The following is a 27,265-nucleotide window of genomic DNA, read 5'->3' as shown; positions in this document are numbered from 1 at the left end:
ACAGACATCTCAGTGAAACAAGCCTTCCTGTGGTCGAAGCTGTTTGGAGCATACTTTCTATTCATAGATGAAGCATTTCTACGTTTTGAAGATTTTAATAGACAATAAATGACTGCTTTCATTATGTTCAATTCTACGATAAAAAACTAAATTGCCGCATGTATCTAGGACTGGGTGTATGTTATAAAAAACCAGCAAGGCAAATAGAGCATGTGGATCTGTGAAAAAAATGTTTTAAACTTAAACATAATAATCACAATTACAGCCACAGGGTGGGGAGATTTTAAAATAAAATCAGGTATTTGAATGTGTGTTTCATTCTACTTTAAGTGTGTTGTAGGAGCCTCCTTCAACAGTTGGAAAACAAGACTCTCAAGCCTGCTTTATCCATTAGGAACACCTGGGTGTCATCACGCAAAAAAGCTGTCTGTCTTTCTGTGTCTGAGAGGCGCTGCTCAAGAGAGTGGACTTAGAGAAAGGCTCTGAAATAACAAACACAACAGACATGAAGAGGACAATAACACGATGGAAAAGCCAAGCGTTGTGGGGAGGGAGCACAGTGGGATGCACACTGGGACTATGTCCAAAGCTGTGAAACCTGACTACTTGTGTTTTCCCCCACCCCCCCTCTCTCTCTCTCTCTATGTTTCTGTGCACATGTATACACATACACACACAACACATACATTTTTTGGCTGCTTCATCATGGCTCCTCTCCAGCGTCCAGACCAGGTTTTAGCAGTGCTGGGTGGAGAGATTTTTTTTTTTTCCTCACAAAAAGAGGGAAAACAGGGGAAGAAAAAAAAACTCCACTCAATAGCTGTCCTTCTGGGAGTGGAGGTAACAGCCGGTGACCTCACACGCACTGCACACCTGAATGTTTTTGTTTTTTCTTTTGTGCATTATTTTTCACTCCCTCACTAACCTCAGTAACCAAAATGTTTTCGAATGAATCATCAAACTTCCAAGACTATCCATCTTTTTAATCATGGAGTGAAAGTGTGGGGAAGATATGGCCCCAGGGGAGGGGGGGGGGGGGGGTGTGTAAGTGTGTGACTGCAGAGAAGTGACGCCCTGCCCGCATCCAGATGTTTCATGTTTCCCCTTGCGCGCTCTTTGGAGAGGTCTGCTGGCGGAGAGGAACAGGGAAATCTTGAACGCACGGTCCATTGTCCATGAGACACCGGACTGCGTTAAAAGGACAATGACTCTCATGCGTTTTATGTAAGGTGTCGGGGTTTCAGCAGAGTTTTCCCGTCTTGACAATGGGCAGCGGTAAACTGAAGGCGCTCATGCTGCTGGGGATACATTTCCTCTGGGTCTTCGAGCTGTCGGTGCGAGGGCACAAGAACGGTGAGTTTCCAAAAAGTGTCACCAAGTTTTGTTTATGTACTTATTATTATTATTATTATTTTTTATGTGATGTGGAAAGCATGTTTATGTGTCCTGTTAAAAGTAGTAGCACAACAACGTAAAGCACTCAAGTCTTGTAAGTCATGCATTCAAAAGTATACTTCAATGAAAGTACAGAAATATCATCAGCAAAATGTAGATCAGAAGCGTAATAACTCATTGTGTAGGTTTGCACTTTATTTTATTGCATATTATTAGATTATAATTACTGATAGGTAAACGTGTAAGCAGCATTTTAATGTTGTAATTGGTCAAAGAGGAGATCACCATAACTGCCTAACGTAGTGCTGGGTAGTTTCATTAGTCACAATGCACCATTTTATAATTTTATATGGTGATTATATGTGTTGTGTAAAATAGGCCTGCTATAATTTGCAAAACTATAGCTGCCAGACAAATGTAACTGGGTAAAAAGTGCAAAAAAGAAATTAAATGTGCTTAGTCATTATAATTTCAGTCATTGTGGGATGTATGCCCTAAACCAAATCAAACTTTCATTGTAAGTTTAGGTTCCAGAAACAAGTGTGAGGAACTATCTTCAGGTTTAAAGAGCTGTATCAGATGCTTTTTTTTTTTTGCATTCACTGAGAGGCAGACAGATCAGACTGACTATATCACTGTTGGTGCTGTGTTTGAGGTCAGTGAAGCAGCCATGTGTGACTGCCTGATGAATGGCTGCATTCTGATTATCTCTCACACAGACCCACACATCACAACCCAGAAACCGCAGTGTCATCCTCTATCAGACAGAGCATGACCTCGTGCAGTATGGATGTGTCTGTCACAAGTCTGACTTTCTGTTTTATCTCCTTCCCAGAGATTGACCTTCTGGCAGCTTTAAACATGTCCCACCACATTAGCGGCGTGGCCAGACTGCAGAGTCCCAGCAGCGTGATATACAGAATACGCCACAGAGCACCCTACCTGACCCTTCCTCCAGAATATTCCCAGTTCCTGTACTCCAACCTTAAGAGTAGCATGGGGTTTCATTTCGTGGGGCATCAGTCATCGGGATCCAGTGCCACTCTTTTTTCTCTCTCCTCTTCGACCTCACCCATTCTCCAAATCATCTCCTCCACCCTCAATAACACCCTACATTTGGACTACCAGGCCGGAGGAGGAGCTCAGGGCCTTGCCAGCTTTCACTTCCCGTGGAGAAACCCCTTCTCCAGGGATGAATGGGTCCAGTTGGCTGTGAGCCTGGAGCCTGATAGACTGGTATTCTTTGTAGACTGTCAAGAAGCTGTTGTTGTGCCGATGAAAAGTGAAGAGAGGATCAACCTGGAACTGCCTCAAAATGTTGTCATCACTCTTGCCAGCACACCACGAAGGAAAATCAGCAAATTTAATGTGAGTTTCTTGTACATAGTGCATAGCAATGCATACTGACATACATGAGACCACTATTTACTGATTTATTTTCTTTTTGCAGTATTTTGTGCTGATTTTTGTGTTTAGCATTGATTCAGTTCACAACATTTGACAAAAATCTATGTGCTTATAATCATGAGGTGCTGCTCTGACCATGAAAAACCCTTTATACATAAATAAAGCCACTTAAAATTCTTCATGAGAAAAAGAATGAAACATTAAGAAAAACAAAAACTTTGGAAGTAAAATATAGTATGTCAAATTTGTAATTAGTGAATCTATGTATATTTTCTTCTTCCTCTGAATGTGCATTCTGCACAGCATATACAGTACAATACAGCATGTGAGCATGTCTGTGTTTCTTTATGAATGCAGGGGCACTTGAAGACCGCTGAGATTTCAATGAAAGCATATCTAAGGCGCCCATGGCACTGTGACAATGTTACAGGTAAAGAAACTTTATCTGTCACACCTGATTGTAAATCATTTTCTTTGCTTGGAGGGTCAAATGAAAGGAAATTATGCTTGGGAATAATCCTCACAAACACACTTTTAATGTAACTCCAGTTAACTGGAGAGGTTATACTTTCACCCAGGTCTGTCTGATTGTCAGCAGTATTACAAAAAATGTACTGGACCAATTTGCACCGAATGTGGTGGAGGGATGGGGTATGGGCCGGGGAGGAACCCATTGAATTCTGAGGCAGATTTGGATCATTTAATGTGAATTTGAAATTTTGTCTCTTTTGTCTATGTTGTTTGACAATGGCCTTGGTGGAGGTCTGCACTCGCTGAATGCCCCTCTTGTTGCTTTTCTGTTTTTCTGGTGTGCATGTCTATACATGTATATCTCTGTATCTGTTTATGACAGCATGTTGTGTGGCTTTGTCATGTGGTGAGAATTTACCGTGCCCCAGAGATTTTAGTGTCATCCCCTTCTCATTTCCTTCTGCTTCATTCTTTCTCGCTATTGTTGACCCTGATAATTTATTATGTTCCGAATTTCCATCTGCTGGGAGAGATGACAAGAATGTTTGTCAGACATGAGCTCTCTTGTCATGAACATGAACTAGTAAATCACTGATAAAACTTTATTTTGCAACTTCTTTTGTCTGGAATCCTGAACAGTTAAATCAACTCATTCTCGCAACTCAGCACTGGGACCACTGTGGTTGATGTGGTTGATATAATTTGGCCCTCAGGCAGAAATTCCCCCAAACAGTTTGTTTATCATTCCTCCTTGTGTATCTTAATTTTGACATTGTTTTCCAGGATGTTTGTTTAGGCTCCAAATTTCTTCTCTTCTTCATTTAGGAATTATTCAAGAATCTCTTGCTCCTTCATCTCCTACCAACTCTTTCTTCCTCTTTTTCCCAGATGCTCTGCCTCCATCTCAGTACACAGACACCCAAAACTCAGATTTTTGGACTGACAGCAGTCGAACATTTCAGCAGGATGCTTCTCTCAGTAAACCTCAAACAGGCCACAGGCCAGTGGAGAAAATAAACAGCCATCATTCCCCGGACATCCAGAGTGACCAGCTGCAGAGAGGGGTTGTCCTAGGGCCTCCTGGATCTCCTCAAGGGGTAAAGTCTTTTTCTCAGGCCCAGAAAGATGACAGTCTGAAGAAGCTGGAGAAGAGGGTGGAGGAGCTTGCTCGAATGCTGGACATGGTCAAAGCTCAGGTAGCCACAGTGTTTCACATAGAATATATGACTTTTAATGAAAAATGATTTCATGTAACATGACATGACATATTTGGATCTTATAGATTATTTGGTTTTATAACAGAATGTAGACCTACAATCACGTGTACAGTACCTGGAGGGATGTGAGTGTGTGAGGCAGCGATGTGAATGGGAGGGACGTGAAGTGGAGGATGGCCAGCGCTGGCAAATTGACCTCAGCACTGTTTGTACTTGCACATCTGGAAAGGTCACATGCCAGCCCAACATCAGAGGTGAAGATGACTCAGCTTCTGTCTGTTTGTCAAGTCTCTCTTGCTCAGTGCTGCAAATTCCATCTGTTTTCTCTCTATCCCTTCCTTTGTCACACACACATACAAAAACACATAAAATCAATCTATGATTTTGGCACTCTCTCAGCAGCCTGATACTAACAGACATTCAACTGGTGTTAAGTAGCTAGTTTGCAGATGGCCGCCCCTCCCCCAGATCCCTGTTTGTCTAGTCCCTGTCAAAACGGAGGCGTATGTTTCATCTTGACATCTGACCCCAAGGGGTTTCACTGCTCCTGTCCCCCCGACACCAAGGGACCAGTGTGTCACAGACAGCTGAGACAGGTATCTTTGAGCCAGACTGGAGTAGTGGATTAGAGTAGATTTAAAATGTGCCTTTGTTGATGTCAAACCTTTATGGTCCATGTTGTTAAAATGTATGAATAAGTTCAAGGTTTTTTCAGTCAGGCTAGCAGCAGCTCAGGGGATGTCCATACTGGTGGTGTTGGTCCAGACTGAAATATCTCAACAAATACTGGATGGATTGCCATGAAACCCCCAGAGGATTAATTGTATTCACTTTGGTGATGCCTTAACCTTTTATCTGGCACCATCATCACCATTTTGGTTTATGACTTAATACTTGCTAATCCATTGACATTCCCATCAGCCTTAGTTGTACCTCACGTTTAGTGCTAGTCAAAAATGTTGGCATGCCAGAATGCTAAACTAAGATGGTGAACATGATTTAAAAAAAAAAAACATATACCTGCTGAAAATCAGTATGTTAGCATTGTTATTATGAGCTTGTTAGCAATGCTGACATTATCATGTTGGCACAAGCACCACTGTGCCCAAGCACAGCCTCACAGAGCTGCTAGCATGGCTGTAAACTCTTGTTGAATGTGTGTCTATATGTGCTTTCCCAATTGCATCTACTAAAGGTTTTTGTTTGTTTTGGTTTTGAAGATTTTCTTATTGTATGTTTGGTTACCCGGCAGGTCTCCAGAACTTTTCAAATGCTTGAGGTGGGTCACGATCACAAATGAAAACCGAGGTTTGACACCCCTGTTTGTTAAGTTTTGTGTTACTGTAGTTGTCTCATAGTTTTAGTGTTTCTTTTTAGTCATTCGTTTGTATTTGCGTCTATACTGAACTGTGCTATATTTACATGGCTCTGTAGGGCTACCACAGTATAAAGGAATAGTCAGACATTTTGGGATTTATTATTTGGCACTTATTTGCAAGTAAGATAAAAAGATCAATATGCTGGTTGGCAAATTCTTTTTTATCTCTGGACAGAGTAAGTCAAACTGTGTCCAGTTGTTTCCAGTCCTTGTGCTAAACTAATCTAACGTCTCCTGGCTATAGCTTCATATTTAACTGACAGATTATTATCAGTCTTCATTATCTACCTCTCAGCAAGAAAATGAATGCATGTGTTTCTCAAAATGTCAAACTATACCTTCACTGTAACTGATCTAGTTCATAGATCATTCTTGTGATTGTTTGTTTTTTGTTCATGGGTTAGCTTTTGCCTGCTGCATTGGGTGAGCCCAATAGTAGTGCTTTGTTTTACTTTTGACCTTTGTCCTGGCTATGGGCATTGCAGTGGGGTTTAAGGCTGGGTAAGAGGCCCTGTGTCCCCCCTCCCCACTTCTAGGCATGTTTGGTACCAAAACCAGAGAACAACTGTGAAGGGATGCGGCCATTTCAACGCCGCTGGGCCTTTAATCCTACCTCTGGCCTCTGTGAGGACTTCCTCTCCTGCACTGGAAACAACAGCAATAACTTCCCTTCCTTTAATGCCTGTAAGGACCAGTGCATGTTTGGAGCGTGCTGCCTCCGCACACCAAAGCAGGGTCTTCCCACAGGCCAGCAGCATTACACCCAACTTGGATACAACATCTCCTCTGTGAACAGGACTCTTTGGGGATACGAGCTGCATGATCTGGAGGATGAAATGTCGTTTAGCAAATTAGACTTCAACCATACTGAACTGGAACATCTGAAAGAAAACCGTAAAAGAGTTGACTGCTGCAATGATCCGGATTACACTTATACCTGTGATTACCTCACTTTAACACAGTGCCAAGCTCTGTTAAAGGACCAAGATGGAGAGACACAAGTAGTGAGCTTTTCTCCTGGAGTGAAGTGCTCTGACGTGAGATGTGATGGAGGCTGTAGGTGCTTCTCTCAACACTGGCTCTGGAAAAATGGGAAAAGGCTCAGACAAGGCTGTAAAGAGTGCATATGCACAGGGAGTGGCAGAGTTGACTGTGTGTGCAGACACTTCACCCAGCGAAAAGAGATAAGGGACCTTACACCGAGGGAGAGGAGGTTGTACCAACGGGCTATCAGGAAACTCTATACCAGATCAGGTAGGACTGTGAATCTGTATGTTTTTGTTCTTTACCTTTTTAAAATTCAAAATATACCTTTGCATCATTATTATGGGTTTACTTGTGTGTTTGTGTGTGTTTTAATGTGGATTTAGCTGCATGGAAGAGCTTTGCGCTACTGAGAGCTGAGTTCTCCCCTCAGGCCAGTCATCAGGCCTTCTTCCTCCCCTGGCACCGCTATTTCCTGCGATTAGTTGAGCGCGAGCTACAATCGCTGTCATCCTGCAAATTGGCGATTCCATATTTCGAGTGGACAGTGGACTCTGGGTCAATGAAGTCTTCAGCTGCCTGGCAGGCTGGTTTCTTTGGGGGAGATGGTGAGCCTGGCTCAGGCTGCGTCCCACATCAGCCTTTCCAGGGCGTGACATCCCATTTCCACTGGTCTCCTTGTCTCAGACGAAGATTCAACTCCTCGGTTTGTTTTTATTCATTTGACAGCCCACCTCATTGTACTTTCTCTACTTTGCATTGTTTGAGATGTATTTCAGATATGAGGTTTGTAATTGGTTTCTGCTGATCCCTTTAGGTATGGCTTCCAAATGCAGTGGACTTGCAGAGGACTGTAAACCAGGGAGACTTCCAGTTGTTCTCCCAGTCTCTGCAAACCTTTTCTGGCCTCTTTAGATTTTGGGTAGGGGGGGACATGGCTTCACCTCTGGCTGCTTATGACCCTTTATACCTGTCGCACATGGCATTCATGGACAAGCTGTGGGCACAGTGGCAAGAGAAACATCAGCATGCATCAAAAAGACAAACTTATAGCGATGATCATGCTCAGAGCTTCATCCTCTACCCTGCCAGACAGAGGCATGTAAAGATGGAGCCTTTTGATGTCACTGCCAATGATGTGATTTCCTCCCAGCAGCAGATGTGTGTTGTATATGTGCCCATAACCATCGGCGCACCTTGTAATATGACATTATTAGACAAACACCAACAAGGAAGTCGAACATCTCAGATTAACTTTGCCAAGCGTGAGTCTCATTATAATGGTTTTATTAGTGGGGCTTTTGACAACAGTGGTTTCAACCAGCATGGATATGACCATGATGGCTATGACCGAAGTGGTTGGGACAGATGGGGCTATGGCAAAGATGGCTTTAACCGGGACTTCATTGATAGGGATGGCTATGACATATCTGGTTTCAACCGCTATGGGTTCAACCGTTACAATGTCACCTGGTTTGGTATGCACAGGGATGGGCTGTTTGAGAACAAAAAGAAGATGGAGCATTACGGAGAGGAGGACAATGATGAAAAGGCACAAGATAAAGAGAAGATAATGTCTGAGCTCTTCAGTGACAAAGGCTACAGTATCTATGGATTTGATCCATTTGGATTGGATCGTGGTGGGTTTGATGCATTTGGCTTTCAAACAGATGGTTATGACAAGGACAGTTGCAACTGGTTCTTCAATGGACCACACTACCTACGCTTCTACTTCCACACACAGCAACAGTTGATGTCATCCAGTGACCTAGCTCTAAACCGCATCGCCCGCACCTGCCCTCCGATCACCTCTCTTCCAACACACTGGGCCACACAGGACTGGATGACTTTTGAGCCAAACAAAAGCAGTGCTGTGTACGGTCAACCTGAGCAAGACTGGGTAGGACAAACTAAGCCAGAAACTGATGACACTTTTATGGCAGTTAAACAAATTGAGAGCAACATATGGCTTCCAGTCACACCTGATCACAGGTATCAGCATCACAAGAACAAACAAACAGTAGCCATGCAAAGCCAGCCCACAATTTGTTGTTTGGCGCTCATGATGGTTTGTCACAGTTCAGTAGGTATTTGCTTGGGAGGAAAAGTTGCAAAGTTGATTAATGGCAAGTTCTCAACATGATCCCTGCCTTTGATCCCTAACTTTAAGATGAAAAACACATTCATGTAGTTGCAGATCCATGCTTGAATTTGCACCTACAACAGGAAATTAAACAGTTGTTCTCAAGCTGCAAAGTTTCCACAGTCAGTGAGTCACATGATCATGCAGACATCTCCCTATAGCTTTAGCATCCAACAACGATGCTCAAGCAAATCATATTAAAGGTTTTTGAAACAAAAAGATTATGGTGAGACATGCCAGCTGGCTTTACAAGGCTAATGTGACAATAGCCATATTTGAAAAGTTAAATCTTTTCAAAATCTTTTTTTAAGCATTTCAACCAATGTTGTAATCCCCTTTCCTTCAAAACACTGTCTGTAGGTTTTGTTTCAAGCTCTACTGGTTCAGCGGCTGTCCCCTTGGCTCTGCTCCTATCACCTGCCCAGACCTCTGCCATCATGCCCGTTGCCATGGTTACCCTGAGGCTGTCTGCCATATGCGCAGTTGTGGTTCTTGCTTCACAGAGTGGCGGGATCCAGCAACTGGAAACCATGTAATATGCCATGGCTGGTAAATACAGAACTGTCAGCCAGAAAAAACAAAAGAAGGAATAACGTGCTTTTGACAGAAGTTAAGAGGAGGGTGAACCATCACTTGACTGATGTTGTCTCTGTGAGCTCAGAGAAACAGAAAGCATCTTGAGAACAAAAAGAACTGAAAGAGACTGGTACTGGAATGAAATAGGACAAAGATTTCATTAGCAATATTAAAATACTGTAGTATAATATGTTTAACCTCATTCCAGGAATATCCATTTGTACCACCATATTGTGACATTAACTCTGTATGGGCTACTTTATCTCTTATATATCTATAAATCTCTCCCTCTCTCTCTCTCTCTTGCCTCTAATGGTATCTAGCATCTTGTATTTTCAGTTACAAATATCTACATTAGTCTGGATGAGCTACACAAGTAGAACGCTGAAAACTTTTGACAGCAAGATTTAGCTTAATGAGTATCACTTTTTGAAAGAGATATTGCTTTTGAGTTTATAGATGCAACTTTTCAACACTGAGCAGCACTAACACATTTTAATAACAGCCAATGTGTTACAGAGAGGAGACATAAATCTCAGATTTGGAAGCCTCAAAATTGGAGCAAATAAAACCAAACTTTTCAGCTGAGCTAGATACCAATAGAGGTTAAGTAAAAAGACTTTCAGCTGCCCTAATCAATATTTTTATGCTAATAGTGGATTAAATGAATACATGTAATGTGAAGGGTCTAGGCTAGTAGCTCTATGGAGGGATATAGATCTTTGTATCTTTCAGCTCCTCGTTTTGGTTTTGCAGCCCTAGTTTTTACAGTTTTAGGTTCACTAGCACCCTCCATTTCTATTTGCAGCAGGCAGGTGTGTTCAGAGAAAACCCCCTCCAGAAACTGTGTGTTCACTACCTGCCTGGGACCAAACTACAAACAAAGTTATTAACTAGCTTGTGAACATGTGAAGCTCAAAAATGTGTGCTAAAAAGAAATCATTTTGGATTTAATGTTTGTAGACATGACTCCAAATGAATACTAATGCTGCTAATGATGCTGTGTAAATAGGCAACTATTTGCAGATATGTTCACCATATTGACTGTATGAGATAAGATGATGTCATTGTTGTGTTCACAGTTTGCTCTCCTGCCCCCAAGTGTCCAGTAATCAGTTAATGCACATTTAAAGAACCATACTGGTAGTTTTACTTTATGTATTGTATTACTACCATTTGCCAAAGTTTTCATGTTGTTGCATTTGAAGAAACTTTCTACAACCTTCGGTCATAGTGAGATGAAACGGACATGTGGGACTGATGTTGGTGTTGGACTAGCTTCATTAAGGATTCCCAGTCTCTCTTTGTCTTTAACTTCCTCAGTCCACTTCCCACTCCCGCAGAGTTATGTTAACTTTGTTCTCTCCTTCTTATTGTGCAAATTTTCACCATCAGTGTAATACACATGTGCCCCAGGAGTACACTGTCTCCTCTCTACACCCCCCACCCCCCCAAGACTACTCTCTCTGTCGCTGTCTCTGCCTTTTCATCCATCTCTCCCTTAATTGTTTCTGCATGTAGGCCAGAAGACTCCAGTGGCACCCAGTTGATATACACTCTGAGACTCACACTCCTAACACACACTTTGATCTTATGCATGCTTGGCTTGCTAGAGGAAATGCCTGTTGGCTGCTGGCGCAGTAGGCAGCCTCACTGGCCTCCCTCTCACTCTGTGATTATTGCCCTCTCTCACAGACAAACACATTGTCTCTGTCCTTTGGAGAGTCATCATTAAAATAATTATCTGCTGAAATGTCCAAGCTAAGCGAAAATACTATTTGATGAGCTTCCTGAAAGCCTGATGCAAAGTTGCTCTACAGTGTTCGGTACATGCTATAATGTAAACAACTTTTTCTCAGCAAAATAATATAAACAGCCAGAGAATGGGGGGAAGTTGTTAGGGCCCTCCTCCAGAGGGAATCCTCAAGAAAACTGCTACCCCTTCCAGTTTTCTTCTCCCTGTTTCTCCTGAGGTATATCTCTTTCAGTTTTAATAGACTAGCTGGAAGGCTACAGACAGACACTTGAGGTTATGTTTACAGACCATAAAACAGAGTATGTAAGAGCAAGCATGTGTTTGTTGCATCAGAACAATGCTGTTCTGTCATGTCTGGAGAGAGAGCAGAGCCAGATGTTCCACAGTGACCTACAGAAAAAGGTGAAGAAAATCTGCAATGACAGAGAAGGGCAAGACCATCTGTAATGATCCAAACTTATTTCCACACTCCTCTTTTGTTGCTTAAACTATCAATGTACACTCCTACATAATTACTTGGGATACTCAGACACACACACACAGGAGCTTAAAATGTGTATGCACTAAAGATTGTGTCTCATCTTCAGGGTGTGAGCCGGATGGCACAGTTCATAATGTGTCCTACAGCACTTTAGATGGCTGTCAGACATGTACGTGTAAGGTGAGTATTTGATATACACCAACACACACACCCACACACAAACATTTACTGAGCCTAAACAATTCCTCTGGTATTTTATCTGCTTGTCCTTTTCTCTCACCTCTGTGTCTCTCCTTCGGCCTCAGGGTGGTAACAGGGAGTGCTCTCCCCTGCCCTGCCCATCACTCGTGGACTGCACACAGAGGGAGACTGTACCTGGAGACTGCTGCCAGCAGTGCAAAAGTAAAGACAGAAATAATATGCTCACAACCATATTTATTTAGTAAAACATTAAATGTCTCTTACTACATCATTTAACTAAATATAACCAGGTGTGATGCACTGATTTTCTGCACATGACAAGAAAATAGCACAACTCAAAACGTTACTATTGTGCATCTTAATCATGTTGGCTTATCATTGTCAGTCTCTCCTCAGTAGGTCTTTTATGAATTGCACAAAATATTGCTTTCATCTGTCTTTAATTGAAACCCCTTTAACTAAATACAGATATCGCTACAACTGTACCAAAACCTCAAAATTTGATTGATTGAGCATTTGAGGAAACAACACCTTTTGTTGGTTTAGTCAGATGGAAACTTAATTTGTTTTGTCACCTATGGGGACAGAGGTCTGGCATCTCAAGAGTAACGTTAGTCAGTGTGTTGACAATTTAATACTTACTAGAAAAATCAAAGGTGCAGAGTTTAGAGTCAATATTTATCAATTTGTCCAAGCCGACAGATAGATGTGTTAAATAAGGCTGAAGTTTTTATCCTTCAAAGACAGGCATTTTTTTTGTGTTCTATGTGTTCTGGTGTTACACTAACTTCTAAGGTCTTAATAGCCCCATAACAGTAAAGTAATTGGATGCAACGTGTTTGTAGGCTGCGTCCATTCTGGTGTCCGGTATGATCACAGAGCCGAGTGGAGACCGGAGGAGAATCCCTGTGATGTCTGCCACTGTTTGGTGGGGCTGATACTAATTATCTATATTATTACTATATTATTAGGTGTCCATATTTTCTATCACCTTCATCTCTATGGATATTTATCTGTTTTCTCTCCAGGAGGGTCGTGTTCACTGTGAGAGGGAGCCATGCCACACCCCTTGTAAAAACCCAGCTGCTCCTCCACCTGATTCCTGCTGTCCAGTTTGTCAAGGTGCGTTTCTTTCGTTTACTGAAGCAGAGTGAGTGGTCAATGGACTGCAGAGAAACACTGTGTCCTCATGTGTGTCTTGTAGGCTGTGGTATGAATGGTCATGACTTCCCGAATGGAGCTGTGGTTCCTACTGGAGACCATTGTCAAGAGTGCACATGTGTGGTACGTCATTGATGAAAGTGATCATTAGATTACAACATTTTTGTGTATATGCTTCACTTATGAATCATCTTTATTTTCAAGTATATCTTTGCTCTTGCTCGACCAGAATGGAAATGTGGTGTGTTCAGCCCTTCGCTGTCCTGTTTTGTCTTGTCGAAACCCTGTGCATCGTGCTGGAGAATGTTGCCCACGGTAATTACCCTACCTAACCTCATCCATATGACTTTCAAGCCTGCGTCAATCAGTCCCCCTTATTTAGCTTTAACTTTGAATGTGATGGTGCAGATGGAAAACTTAAAAAAATTATTCTTAAAAGTCAAAATGTTTATGTTGTGTGTATGTCACCTGTAGGTGTGAGCAGTGTGAGTATGAGTCCAAGGTGTATGTGGATGGACAGAAGTTCCCCTCCAGGACAGACCCCTGCCTCCACTGCCGCTGCTCTGTGAGTACAACCTGGCGAAGGTGTGTTATGTGGTTATGTGAACTTCATGTGACTGGACTTGGAGAGATTTCATGACCCAGGGGCTCAAAGAAAACCTGTCAGAATCTTTTGTACTTTCAGAGGCAAATGCGATTAAATTTGAAAATGGGATTAAGTATGAAAATTAGGCTGTTTTTAAATTCCTGACAAAGCTTTGAGCTTATGATCTGACAATAGGTGTTTGCTCTATCAGTGCGACACATTTAATCCCTCTTGTCTCTCTCCGTTAGGCGGGTGAAGTGTCATGTGAGCGTATGGATGTATCATGTCCCACACCACGCTGTAATCATCCAGCTAACCGCAAGGGACAGTGTTGTCCCACATGTGATGGTCAGTGTATCTGTAAATTTGTAAAAAATAACAATAATAGTAATAAAATGTCCTATTTGTCAAAATTGTATCATATTGCATGCTATCTTACATTTTGACTTTTACTGCTCAAGCAAACATAGTCAGGCTGTATGTGTTTCTACAGCATGTGAGTATGACAGAAGGGTGTATACTGATGGAAAAGTGTTCATCCCTGCTGGTAGTGGACCCTGTCTACAGTGCAGGTGCAAGGTAAGTCCATACAGTACACTCAAAAACAATGTTTTGACTGAACAATTACTTTTTTTCATGTCTCAAAAGTGTCACACAGCAGCTAATGTCTGTGTTCTCTTTTAAATGCAGCCTATTTGTATTGCATGTATATTGTGTTTGTGTTTTAGGGTGGGAATGTTATTTGCCGTGAAGAGAAGTGCCGTCCTGTCCAGTGCTCCAACCCTATTATAGACCCGCATCTCTGCTGTCCAATCTGCAAAGGTAATAATTTACACACATGTGCGCGCGCACACACACACACACACACACACACACACACACACACACACACACACACAGGTTCATTTCATCCATGAACATATGACAACTCCATTTTTTCTCATTGTAGCGTGTGTGTTGGAGGGAGTGGAATATGAAGAAGGCTCCAGCTGGCACCTTGAGGATCCCTGCTCCAGCTGCACCTGTGTGAGTGGAGAGACCCTGTGTACACACACATACTGCCCCCCCACTGAGTGCCTGCATCCCACCAAGACCACTGGTAAGTGTGTGTCTGAGCTTTGTTTATATGCAGATGATTGTGCAATCTCTGTACACTGTCTCTTTCCTTTCCTTAGGCTCCTGTTGTGCAGCGTGTGAAAGCTGCACCTATAATCATCGTATCTATGGCAACGGCCAGAGATTTACGACCCCTGACCAGCCCTGCCACATCTGCAGCTGTCAGGTGAGCATGTCTCTATTCACAAACATACTGCGCTATTCTGTTCAACTTTGAAGCTGCTGACAAACCTTGCCTTCTCTTCAGCATGGCACTGTGGAGTGTGAGAGAACACCCTGTCCTCCACTCAACTGCAGCAACTCATACACACCACATGGAGAGTGCTGCCCAAGATGTCCAGGTACACAAACTCATGACAAAATTGCAGTTCATGTTGTTAATTTTTCTGTAGTTTCCCTTATTTACATTAAATTCTCAGACAGCTCAATAAAACATTTGTGTATTTGGCTCTTTTCCAGACTGCTCATTTGAAAACCGTGTATTTGTGGATGGAGAGGCTTTTCCCAACCCTGTGAGTGTGTGTGAGGAGTGTAGGTGTGTGAGCGGCAGGATTGACTGCCACCAAGCACAATGCCCTCAACCTCACTGTAATTCGCCTCGACCTGGAACGTGCTGTCAGAACAACTGCAATGGTGAGGCACTATGAATTTATTAGCAGGGACATAAATAAACATAACAAATTAAAATCTCACAGTTTCCCAATACCCCCCCCCCCCATCAGGTTGCAGCTATGCTGGAAAAGAGTATCCCAATGGGCTGGACTTTCCTCATCCAACTGACACATGCAGGACATGCAGCTGCATAGTATGAAGAATAATGAGCATCACATCGTCACTAAGTGTTGATCACCTGTGGTCATCTTGAAGCAGGTTTTCATTTCAGTCCATTATATTTGTTACAGAATGGGAATGTCCAGTGTTTGATGAGGAGGTGCCCACCACTGCCATGCACCAACCCAAGTGTGCTGCCAGGAGACTGCTGCCCCCAGTGTCCTGGTAAGGCTGTGCAAGAGGGAAAATTTCAGTATAAGGGCAAAGATACTGGGAGTGAAAGAGACTGGTGCAGGTTCCCTAGCAGAGGTTGCTGCCCTGAAAGCCACAGGAGGTTAGTTACTGTAGTTTGGCCCATTGAATAAACTTTACCTTAACAGCTTATTAACACTGTCAGCAGTGGGAGCTGCTGCAGTTGCTGCTGAACACAGTTCATGGAGGCAGTTAAGGTACTTTACCTTTACCATTACATAAAATTGTAGAAGGTGGAAAATTGTTTAGCATTGACAAGGGTTTATCATTACTATCATTATTGTGATACCTTGTGTGAATTTTCATCTCTGTTCATTTTTTGCCTAATTATATAGAATGCAGAAAATATTACCTTTTTTCCCCGCATATTTTTATGGGTATTTTATCCATACACACGAAAGGATGGCTTCATGACTTTCATCTCATTCTTATTTGGAAACAGAAATCCTAACAGAACATCAAATATGTGAAGCATCTGTCTCAAATTATGTCTCAAATTATTATTATAGGGATTTAGACTATGAAGGTTTTCCTTCTAACAAATGCTATACCTCCTAATTTCATTGACTGGAGCCCCCTCTGTGGTTAACATGATGCTAATTTGTGAAATCATCTGCTGTGTTCTTTGGTCTTTGGCTCATGATGGCTTGTGATCAGACACAAAATGGATTATGAAGTTGTAGAGTGGTGACATACTGTTGACTTTTTTCACTGATGTTCCTTCAGCTCCTCCATCAGACTGTGTGTATGAGCAACGACCATACAGACATACTGAACAATTTTACCACCCAACTGACAACTGCCGATTGTGTGCCTGCACCAACGGGACAGTTAAATGTCAGCGCAAGCCCTGCCCCTTCGCTGCATGTTCTCACCCCATCACACAAGAGTGCTGCCGAACCTGCGAAGGTACAAGTTCACAAGTCCTGCCAGAACAACTTAAAGACAAGTAGTTTTAATATTTGATGCAACTGACCGTCTAGGTAAGAGAGTGCACATTTAGTCTCAATACATGTCTATATTTCATTCCCTCTTGCAGGCTGTTTATATGAGGGTCGAGAGCGAGCTAATGGGGAGACATGGGATGACGTGTCAGACCCATGTGGTGTGTGTGTGTGTCATGAGGGCTCTGTCCAGTGTGAGAGGAAGCGCTGTCCACCCTCCAACTGTAACCACCCAGTCCAGAGACAGTGCTGCATGTCCTGTGATGGTTAGTGACTGAAACACTTGACAGCAACATGTCATTCCAGAAAAAAAAAATATTCCCAGTTATTTAAGATATTACACACACTTCATTTCATTTTATCTCAAAAATATATCAGTCTGTAACTTTCTACTTGCAGGTTGCATGTTTCACGGTAAAGAGTATCCTGATGGCACTGAGTTTGCTGATGACAAAGACCCCTGTGGTGTGTGTTACTGTTACGGGGGTGAGGTCGTCTGCACCAAGCAACCCTGTTACGGAGATTGCAGCCATCCATTTAAGCCACCCAGACAATGCTGTGGAGAATGTGAACGTATGTTAAGCCTCTGCCCACATTCCTAGTTTAGGATCATCCTTTGTTCTTTTTACCATGACTAAATCAGCCTGTCTTTATTGGATAGGCTGCTTCTATAATGGAGTAGTCCTCACCAATGGACAGTCAATCGCAGACCCAGGGAACCCCTGCTCCGAATGTACCTGCCAGGTAGCAACAACACACACATTCATACACACATTCCTGCTGGTTAATCTCTTTAGACAACATCATGCTTTTTCTCCTGCAGAGCGGTTCAGTGCGCTGTGTGAAGAAGCCGTGTGCAGCAGCTCACTGTCCCCACCCAGTCACCAACCCCTGTGGCTGCCCAGGCTGTGACGGTTCGTAATCACTGCAGATGTGACAGAGTATGCACATGTGGCTTCAGTAAATGATGAATGTTTGATTGCGTGTGTAGGTTGTGAGTTCCAAGGTGTGACATATGTTGACGGACAGGTCCTATCAGGAGGAGAGAGAGGGTGCCAGGACTGCACCTGCTCAGTGAGTGGGATAGTTATTTAATTTTTGGTCACTGAACCATCACAGCTATTGTATATCCTATGTTTTGTTTTTGTTTTTTTCCACAGAGAGGTGAGGTGGTGTGTGAGCAAAGAAGGTGTCCTGCTGTGTCATGCCCACACCCAGCTCTGGATGGCTGTGCATGTGGAGTGTGTGATGGTTGCAGCTTTATTGGACGAGACTGTTTTAATGGAGAGCGATTCCCACACCCGACAGACCACTGTCAGCTCTGCTCCTGCCTGGTACAATGCAATACATATATATATATATATATATATATATATATATATATATATATATATATAAGTGTGTATTTATGTTTATGTTTTTATATATATTCATAATAATCTTTTCTACTCTGAAAGACAAAACACAAACAAACAGAGTGGTCTAACTACCTACAAGTGTCAGACCTGTGGACACAGCACATCCAGGTCAAAAAGTGTTTACTAGGAAATGGATGTGCAATAATACAAAGGTTTGTGGGCTATATTAAATGAATACTCCACTAAAAAGCTATCCTTTAATTATCAAAGGGCTTCAAAGTGGCTATAAAAAGTTTGTAGCCTGCTTCCAATGGAGATTTTGCACGACACCAAAAAAAGCTAAATCAAAAACATCAAAAGAAAAGTCCAAACTACAGCTCTGCAGCATAATCCACCGTTGATCCATATGTCCTAGAAGATCCGCACTTTGCCAATGAATTGCTAAATATGATACCTCCCATGGAGCTTCAGACAAGGAGGCTTTAGCATGATACAGTGAGTTGTGGAGAAACTCAAAAGGGAGATTTTTGGTGGAGTATCCCTTTAATTTTCCAACCCTGACCCTTTGAAGACATTACAACAAATGTGTTTTCCTCTTTGTGCTTTGTGCATGAATAAACCTGGCAACCACTCCTTCATCTTTTCATCCTCATTTGTACCAGGAGTACTCACTGATACACTGGGTCTAAATGTGTGTCTTTGTGTATAGAATGGTGGTGTGGTGTGTACACGTGCATCTTGTCCAAGTGTTGCCTGTGTGCGTCCAGTGACCCCTCCAGGGGAGTGCTGCCCTGTCTGCACGGGCATTTGTCTGCATCAGGGGAAGGAGTATCAGTCCGGCTCCACCTTCTCTTCACCCTCTGATCCCTGCTCCTCGTGCTCCTGTCTGGTCAGTCTGACAAGTCTTACTGAATGAAAAGTAAATCATCTGATTCTCCAAATTATTAAATGAAATTATCGTTCTCTCTTTCCACCTTGTCCCTTCATCCCCTCCTCTGATCAGAATGAGGTGGTGAACTGTCAGAAGAGACCTTGTCCAGTCAGGTGCTCCCATCCGGTCCCTTCAGGAACCTGCTGTCCCGTTTGTGACTCCTGTCTGTACGAGGGTGTCGTGCATTCTCATGGTCGTACCTTCATACCCTCTTCGAACCCTTGCCAGCGCTGCACGTGTGTCAGAGGAACTGTCACCTGCGTGCCACTCGTCTGCCCACCGACACTCTGTGCTCAACCTGTTACCAAGCCAGGCCAGTGCTGTCCTGAGTGCACAGGTATTTGAACTGTTTGTGTAATATGCGAAGGCTTACATGTTTCTACCGATTCCTCTGATATATTTAACACAGAGATGAACAGATTTGTGGTTTCAATCTTCAGTGTAAATCCACCCTGTCTCCCGAATAAGAGCAAGAATTATAATTTTTAAATTCACAATTATTCTGCATGAGATGGACATGTTTTTGGAGCTACTGCATTTTGGCCACACAGCATACATCTGATACTGTATGTCTGTATTCTCACACTCAAGAGAGCTTTTAAGAGAGCTAACCAGCGGACAACAAGATTTAACTCCAGATTTAATCAGCCCTTACAAAAGTGCTCTTTCTTTCACAGTTAATCTGTGTTAGTATTTTGTCATGTATTTGAAATTTTTGATTTGTACACTGTCAAAGAAAAAGGCCAAGTGTACTTACAACAAAAGAATTATATTTTTAAAAATGAAACTACGCATTTATATAATCATGAAAAAAAGTTGCTGAATTTACTTACTGACTTCAAGAGAAAGAAATTCAAGCAAAGAAATATTGTTTTATCTTTTAGTCCATGTCTGCTCTTTTCAGAGAAAAAAATGGCAGTACCTTATTTCAAGATATCGCAACAATACAGAAAGTGATTCTCTGCAACATTTTCTTTATCTTGATGTCAGCGTTTCTTTAACTTGTATATTTTTTTCCATTCAACTTTAAGAGGCACTTACAATTATTTCTGGGAAACAAGAAAAGCAGTTTTCATTTCAAGTATCTGGTCACAAAAATTACAAACACAAACTGATGCTCTTAGAACATACAATTTTTCTCCTCACTTTTTTCCTCATCTCTGTCCCTCTGTCTGATCTGTCTCTGTTCTCAGTGTGTGTGCTGGATGGACAGGAGTTCACTGATGAGCAGACATGGACCCAGAGTTCAAACCAGTGTTCGACCTGCACCTGCAAGGTCAGACTTCTGCTGTGGATCTCTTTGTTTTCCATCCATATTTGCAGCCTTCCACGTGTTTCAGTGCTGACTGTCTGAGTTTTGCAGGCAGGCGAGGTGCAGTGTACCTCCCCTGAGTGTCCCAAGCTTCCATGTATGCATCAGGTGACTGATCCAGGAGCCTGCTGTCCTCGCTGTAGAGGTAAATATATCACTAAAGCATACTCACAGGAGGAAGTAGCTCTATCAGTGACTGCATTTTCCTTCTCAGGCTGTGTGTATGGAGGAGAGGAGCATACAGAGGGCAGCAGCTGGTTCGCAGACTCCACTCCCTGTATGACTTGTATGTGTGTGGACGGGGTGACCACCTGCTCTGAGGTACACTGTCTATCTCCCTGTATCAACTTCATCAGTGTGCCCGGGGAGTGCTGCCCTGTGTGTGCTGGTAAGTAATTAAGGATCTAAAGCACATTAGCAGCATGTTTCATATTAGGATTTTTAAAATAATCTTACATGATGTTTTTAAATAGACTGTGTATATGAGGGCAGAGTTTACGGCCCAGGGGACAGTTTCCATCCAGCTGATGACCCCTGTCAGATCTGCACTTGTGAGGTATGACGCATATACACCTGAAACCTGGAAAACTGACATTTTTATGTTTAACCTGTTAATTTAGTGAAGGCTTGAAGCATTGAATTGGGGGGCAGGGCAATAAATTATCACAATTGTGAAACTTAAACCAGACATTGTTTTTGCATTTTTGTGCAATAAAAAACATAAATAGATTATTGAAATTGTTACCTGTTCATTTTCTAGACAAGGAAGATGCAGAGGCTACAGTGATAGTAGTTATAGAAACAGAAGTAATAGTAGCAGTTAATGTCCAGCCTGTTTGTATCGCAGGTGATGCCAGATGGAGAACAACACCTGAGGTGTTACCGAAAGCAGTGTCCCAGTCTGGTCGACTGTCCTAAAAGCAATATCTTGTTCTCTGGACCAGACTCCTGCTGTCCCGTCTGTGCACGTCAGTACTAACATGCATTTCATGATATACTGTATATTATTCTGCTGTGCACCATCACTGAGCTCTGCAATGTTTTCATGTGTGTGTGTTTAGAGCCTCTCAGTAACTGCACCGCTGCATTGATTGGCAACGAGGTGTTGGCCACAGATGACCCCTGTTTTACCTGCCATTGCAAGGTAACACAGCAACGACAATTTTCTCTCATGCTATTCAGCGAATATGTCAGGAGCATTTTAAGGGCCATTAAATGATCAATAATTGACATCAATCTACAATTGAGGAACAAAGGCAATACTGACAAATTACTGGCACATTTTATACAGTTAGAACCATTGGTGGAAACAGTGACAGTCTGTCTTTGCGTAAAAGTGAAAGGAAGTCTATTAAACGGAGGGAATTGAGTTCTAGTTTGACATTGCAGCATTTTGACATCTAATTGTCAAGTTGTTGGTGCCAGTGAAACTACTATGAGTAAACTATTATGGGATACTGTGCAATACGGTTATTCTGTATCTGTCGCTGTGAATTAGGACCTGACGTGGACCTGCCTACACCAGATGTGCCTCCCACTTTCTTGTCCTCTTGATGAACAGTTTATGCCTCCCGACTCCTGCTGCCCTGTGTGTAAAGGTGAGATAAAACAATATTTCTCCCCATTAGTCTGTTTCCCAGTCTCACTGGCATTAAAACATCCATTATTGTGTGGGTTTTCCTGTGTTGATGCAGTGTGTTTGATTGAGGGTCAGACCAGAGTGGCTAACGGCAGCAACTGGACAGACAGCGATGACGACTGTGTGACGTGTGCCTGTAATGTGAGTCGGACAGAAATACGTACATTCCTCATGAAATGCCTCTTCAAAACAGCATTTGCTTTATCAGACAGTGTGGTATAATAATCACAATAATGAGCAAAGCCCTTACAAAGAGATTTGAGCAAAGAATACAAACAACATATTTAATTATCTCCTTGAGTCAATCATGTGCTGTTTTTTCCCCACTGAGACCAAACTAAAGAAAAAGACATCAAGGCTGGATAAAATAAAGGAATGACAATGCCTTGTTGAAAGGTCTTATATCTATTCGGACTGTCTGCCTCTAAAGCAATCTGTTCTTTCTGTATGCATCCTTAGTTGGGCCACATTGAGTGCAGCATTGAAGAGTGTTCACCTACGGTTTGTCCTGCTGGCCAAAAACAAGTGAAGGTTCCAGGAAAATGTTGCTCTGAATGCCAAGGTATCACTGGCAGACAATACAGTGACCATCCCTAACTGTTATGTGTGCTTTAAGTTCTGCCTGACAAATTGCATTCATGTGCGTGTGTGTGTCTGTAGACTCAGGAGTGTCGTGTTTGCACCAGGGGACAGTGTATCACTCTAACGAACAGTGGGAGGTGGATGAGTGCACCAGCTGTACGTGTGTGTCTGGAGACGTACACTGTCATAGTGAGCGCTGCCCTCCCCTCACCTGTGCAACAGTCAGTGTAACACACACACACACAGACACACTATTTCTGATTGTTTCATCATAATTTCAAATGTTCCCACGATGCCTTGCTGTTCTAACCCTTCAGTCTGTAGAGAGACATTAAATATCATCAATGTTTACACTCTGGCTGTTTCCTCAGAGCTCATTCTGACACCGCAGACATTTATTTGGTTTCCAGAGTCTCCTGGGTCCATCATAGTTACTCAGCCAGTGCAGCTGAGCCTGTATGTGTGTGTGTGTGTGTGTGTGTTCGCTCTCAGGATGAGATGCCAGCAGTTGTCCCAGGTTTGTGTTGTCCTCATTGCCTTCCTCGTCCAGCCACCTGCATTGCCTTCGGTGATCCTCATTATCGCACCTTCGATGGCCGCATGCTGCACTTCCAGGGGGCGTGCACCTACGTCCTGGCACAGGACTGCGAAAGTGGAGACTTCAGGTGAGAGGGTCATCATGGTTAACCAAGCAAGTGGTGTCTAGTAGCAGAGGGCCATAACCAGTGACACGGGGTCGCAAGTGGATGTTGCTTGGTTTTAAAGGCCCCGAGAATCTATTTTTTTCACTCTGCATCTTAATAAGAGTGATGGGGTTTTGCATCAAAACAAAGTTCGAACCTATTTAGTTATTTTGCATGTGAAGTTTCTTTAGTTGTGATTTTTGTTTGAGTGCTTCTCACTGGTTTGAAGTGGGCAGGGCTGATGGAGAAAGGTGATGTCACATATTTACATGCACCAGTTAGGATTTAGAAATGTGTGTGATGACAGCTGAGGAGGTTGCTAATGTTACCCAGCGACTGTTGATCAAATCAGATCATAATTGCAAGTTTAAGTGTTAAACCCTGAATAAAGAATAACTAAGGATTGTTTTTCTGAACTTCAACTTTGATCATTGTATACCTAGTCATGCATATTTAAAGTTACTTGGATTTTAAAGTTTTCAGGGGCTATAAAAGGTCACAAACCAAAAAGACTGACAACTACTGTCCTAGACAACTTTGACCTCACAGGAGGCAACGAGCTCTAGCGGCAGATAAATGCGTCAAAACTGCATGTTAGTTTCAGTTTGCAGGAACATCCACTTTTCATACTGCTTTGCTTCTGTAGCCTGCTGTAAAAAAATATATAATTAAAGTCTTGATAAATTTCAAAGAGGGAGTAACAATTTTTTAAGGCAAGCCCCCTCTCACATTACGTCCTGCCCACAACCTATTTCATGCAGAAAAGTTGAAAAATGTCAATCCACTGAAGAAAATATATATTTTTTTAATGTTTTACATTTTAATTTGTTCAGTGTCTCCTCTTTCTTTGTACAGTATTCATGCAACTAACGATGATCGTGGACGTAAAGGAGTATCCTGGACTAAAGAGGTGACTGTGTTTATAGGAGACATCACAGTGCAGCTACTCCAGGACTGGGTTGTGAAGGTTTGTGCGTACAAGTGCTGCAAATGATTTTGTGCAGTCATGTTTGTGTGTCGCATCTACTCAGCCAAATTCTTCACCTTCAGGTCAATGCTGAAGTTGTGACTTTGCCGTTCCTCAGAGAACCATACATCTATATTGAACGACAAAGCAACACCATCTTACTCAATACCAACATCGGCCTTAAGGTACGGTCTCATCTCTTTCATCTCTCCTTCTCGGTATGGGTGATATGTGATTCGATATACTACATATATACCCTCTTGTCCACCTTTAGGTGCTGTGGAGTGGTCGTTCACACCTGGAAGTGAGCGTACCAGGCTCCTATAAGGGCCACACCTGTGGTCTCTGTGGAAACTTCAACAACTACCACCAGGATGACCTCCGAATGCCCAGCGGACGACTCAGTCAGTCAGAGTCAGACTTTGGCAACAGCTGGAGGGTAAAACAAACACATAGAAAAAACAGAGAGACTGAATGAAATGCAGTTAATTTAAATGAAGTTAAAGCCTTTCATAAACAAGTCTGAATTGCACATCCATCAAACAACTGTTTGTCATTTTAGGTCACAAATGGCAGTCACTCCCTCTCATCCTGTCGACCTGGTGAGGATGTCGACCCATGTAAGGACGCAGGTTACCAGGCCAAGAAGGGGGCTAATGCTCGCTGTAAGGTCTTGAAGTCTGCTGTCTTTAAGCCCTGCCATCGTGTGGTGCCTCCTGAGCCATGGTACGGAGCCTGTGTATATGATCTCTGTGCCTGCGGGGCCAACAGTGACGAATGTCTGTGTGATGCACTGGAGGCCTACGCCAGTCAGTGCAGAGAGGCTGGAGTCGTCCTGCAGTGGAGGAGCCCATCGCTGTGTGGTGAGTGGAACACACGCTTGTAACCCTTCAAAGCATATTTTCTCAATCAGCTTCTTATGCTTACTGCCATGTACTGCCATGTACTGCCATGTACTGTCATGATTATTTATGCACTGTATCACTGCCCTATATCATTGCACTACATGGCATTGTCCTTTTGTAAAAAGCTGTTTACATTACATTTATATTTTATATTTTATATTTATATCTTTATTTTTTTTTTATCTGCACCATGGGTCTGAGAGGACTGAAATTTCAATTGTGCTGTATGTCCTGTATGTGTAGCATAATTGACAATAAAGCTGACTTTGACTTTGACTTTGACTTTGACTACTATAGGGAAAGGGGTGACACATGAATACAAGTAAGCAGCCAAAGTTTGTTTTTGTTTTCCAAAACTAACTGATTGTTGCTTATTTAGTCAGGGACATATAATGTATTTAAGAAAAACATAAGATTTGAAACCAAGTCATCACAGGCTTTGAACATCCATAGGGAAGATAATGGGTGATAAGACAAATTCTACTGAACTTCATTGCAAAATGATCATATTACACCCAAAAGTAAAATAATAGTCATAATAGTGACTGATTTTTTCTTTAATCTCTTTAGTCCACCTGCTCCTATTTTAAACTGCTCAGTGGTGATTTATGGTGTTAAAAGCAGGCTATGTGCAACAATGTATTCTCAAATGAAAATTTTTAAAAAACTCGACCTTATTGTTGTCAGACACCTGCTGCCTCCTAACTCATCAGTGAAGGTTATCAGAAGTCAAACCCCTTAAGCCATAGTAGGTCACAGTGTCTTAAATCTCATCGTCTTTTTTTGTGACTGTCTTTCCCAGCTGTGGGCTGTCCAGTGGAGAGGGGCTTTGTGTTTGATGAGTGTGGTCCCCCGTGTCCCGTAACCTGCTTTAACGTTGACGTACCACTGGGGGTGATAGAAAGCCACTGCTTCAAGCCCTGTGTCCCGGGCTGCCAGTGTCCTGCTGGTCTGGTTCTACATGACAACTACTGCATACAGCCCGAAAAGTGCCCCAAGATCATTCATGGCAACCACACATGATGCTCGAGCTGCTCACTTTCAAAAGTGCATTTAATTTGCATGCACACACATGCACTGCCACCTCTGACAATCTGCAATCCACACAGGGACTGCATCAGCCGTTTGTTACTGTGTACTGAAGTCTGAAATGGAAGAATATCCCTGCTGATGAACCTGTGGATTCTACATATTGACTGGAGTGAAATACTGCATTTTTGATGTTTATGTAAACATTTTTATATATAAATATGCAGCACTGAATATTTATACTACATAAGGGTTTGTAATGTTGATTTCACATGTGTATGTCACATGTTAATTGGTGCTTTTCCTAACTGTTTCACATATTATATTACCAAGTATTAGATTGTTTTAGTTTTAGTTTTATTTGACATTTGTTTACTGTACAAGTTTTTATCAGCACTGTGCAATATTGACTGAATAGCTCAGGTATTCCTTTTTTTCCAGTCTCCATTTTACAAATAAACAGTTTTCACTAATACCTCTTGTTTCCTTTTTCTGTTCAAATATGTAGATCAAAGTCATTATTCTTAAGGTATGAGGAAGACCTCATGACATTATTTATTTCTGATAAGTTTCCTGGAGACAAATATGTGATTTGTATCAAATTATAAGTATAGGTAAAATAATGTAGACACAGCCTTCAGTTAGTATGTCTATAATTAATTATATGTAGTTAAGTGCTTGTGTAACTGCTGTTTTAGTGAATGCGCAACAGGTCAAAAATGTGAAATAAGTCTATAATTGATCATATGTAGACAGTAAAGTTTACATTCATAAATAAATAATGGATGAATATTTACTTTAATGTAGCAGAAATTCATCTTAGTCAACAACTGCTTGTTAATTCAACTAACAAAATTATACAGTCTGAGACATGAGTCTGTTTTCCTCATGATTTGAACTTTGTCTTGCTCTTTCCAGGAAACTTTGCAGGAAATTCTTATGAGCAAATTACAGACTCAGAAAATAAATCAACAGTTTATGGGCTGGGATCCACCAGCCTTCACTGGCAGTTCAATGTTA

General features: G+C 42.2%; 1 protein-coding gene across 3 annotated transcripts; it reads left to right on the top strand.

Annotated features, from left to right (window-relative positions):
- Positions 1 to 1,065: 1,065 nt before the first annotated feature.
- Positions 1,066 to 26,720, top strand: kcp (kielin cysteine rich BMP regulator). 3 transcript variants are annotated; one of them, XM_071500487.1, is made up of 46 exons: positions 1,066 to 1,353; positions 2,231 to 2,763; positions 3,160 to 3,232; positions 4,162 to 4,469; positions 4,576 to 4,744; positions 11,915 to 11,988; positions 12,114 to 12,210; positions 12,855 to 12,937; positions 13,038 to 13,131; positions 13,214 to 13,293; positions 13,400 to 13,485; positions 13,645 to 13,735; positions 14,005 to 14,104; positions 14,250 to 14,335; positions 14,485 to 14,578; positions 14,706 to 14,855; positions 14,932 to 15,038; positions 15,120 to 15,213; positions 15,332 to 15,505; positions 15,595 to 15,677; positions 15,775 to 15,868; positions 16,622 to 16,804; positions 16,935 to 17,105; positions 17,239 to 17,412; positions 17,501 to 17,583; positions 17,663 to 17,753; positions 17,831 to 17,913; positions 18,000 to 18,173; positions 18,907 to 19,086; positions 19,201 to 19,465; positions 20,322 to 20,404; positions 20,492 to 20,585; positions 20,655 to 20,828; positions 20,914 to 20,996; positions 21,288 to 21,408; positions 21,502 to 21,584; positions 21,939 to 22,038; positions 22,135 to 22,220; positions 22,539 to 22,641; positions 22,740 to 22,882; positions 23,154 to 23,326; positions 24,200 to 24,311; positions 24,395 to 24,496; positions 24,586 to 24,750; positions 24,874 to 25,174; positions 26,019 to 26,720. In XM_071500487.1, exons 1-46 carry the CDS (start codon positions 1,266 to 1,268, stop codon positions 26,237 to 26,239), a joined length of 6,306 nt encoding a protein of 2,101 aa, XP_071356588.1. In that variant the 5' UTR covers positions 1,066 to 1,265; the 3' UTR covers positions 26,240 to 26,720. The 3 variants fall into 3 exon arrangements, with proteins under 3 accessions (XP_071356588.1, XP_071356594.1, XP_071356599.1); XM_071500498.1 differs by lacking the exons at positions 1,066 to 1,353; positions 2,231 to 2,763; positions 3,160 to 3,232; positions 4,162 to 4,469; positions 4,576 to 4,744 and adding an exon at positions 9,431 to 9,544; XM_071500493.1 differs by lacking the exons at positions 24,200 to 24,311; positions 24,395 to 24,496; positions 24,586 to 24,750; positions 24,874 to 25,174; positions 26,019 to 26,720 and having other exon boundaries at positions 22,740 to 22,850; positions 23,154 to 23,286.
- Positions 26,721 to 27,265: the final 545 nt, after the last annotated feature.

Source organism: Trachinotus anak, unplaced genomic scaffold (genome assembly GCF_046630095.1).
Source record: "Trachinotus anak isolate AG129_WGS33_773 ecotype Australia unplaced genomic scaffold, CSIRO_AGI_Tana_v1 ptg000002l, whole genome shotgun sequence".
Classification (NCBI taxonomy): Eukaryota; Metazoa; Chordata; class Actinopteri; order Carangiformes; family Carangidae; genus Trachinotus; species Trachinotus anak.
Note: the sequence above shows the minus strand (reverse complement) of the source record. Positions and strands in the feature narration are given on the sequence as shown.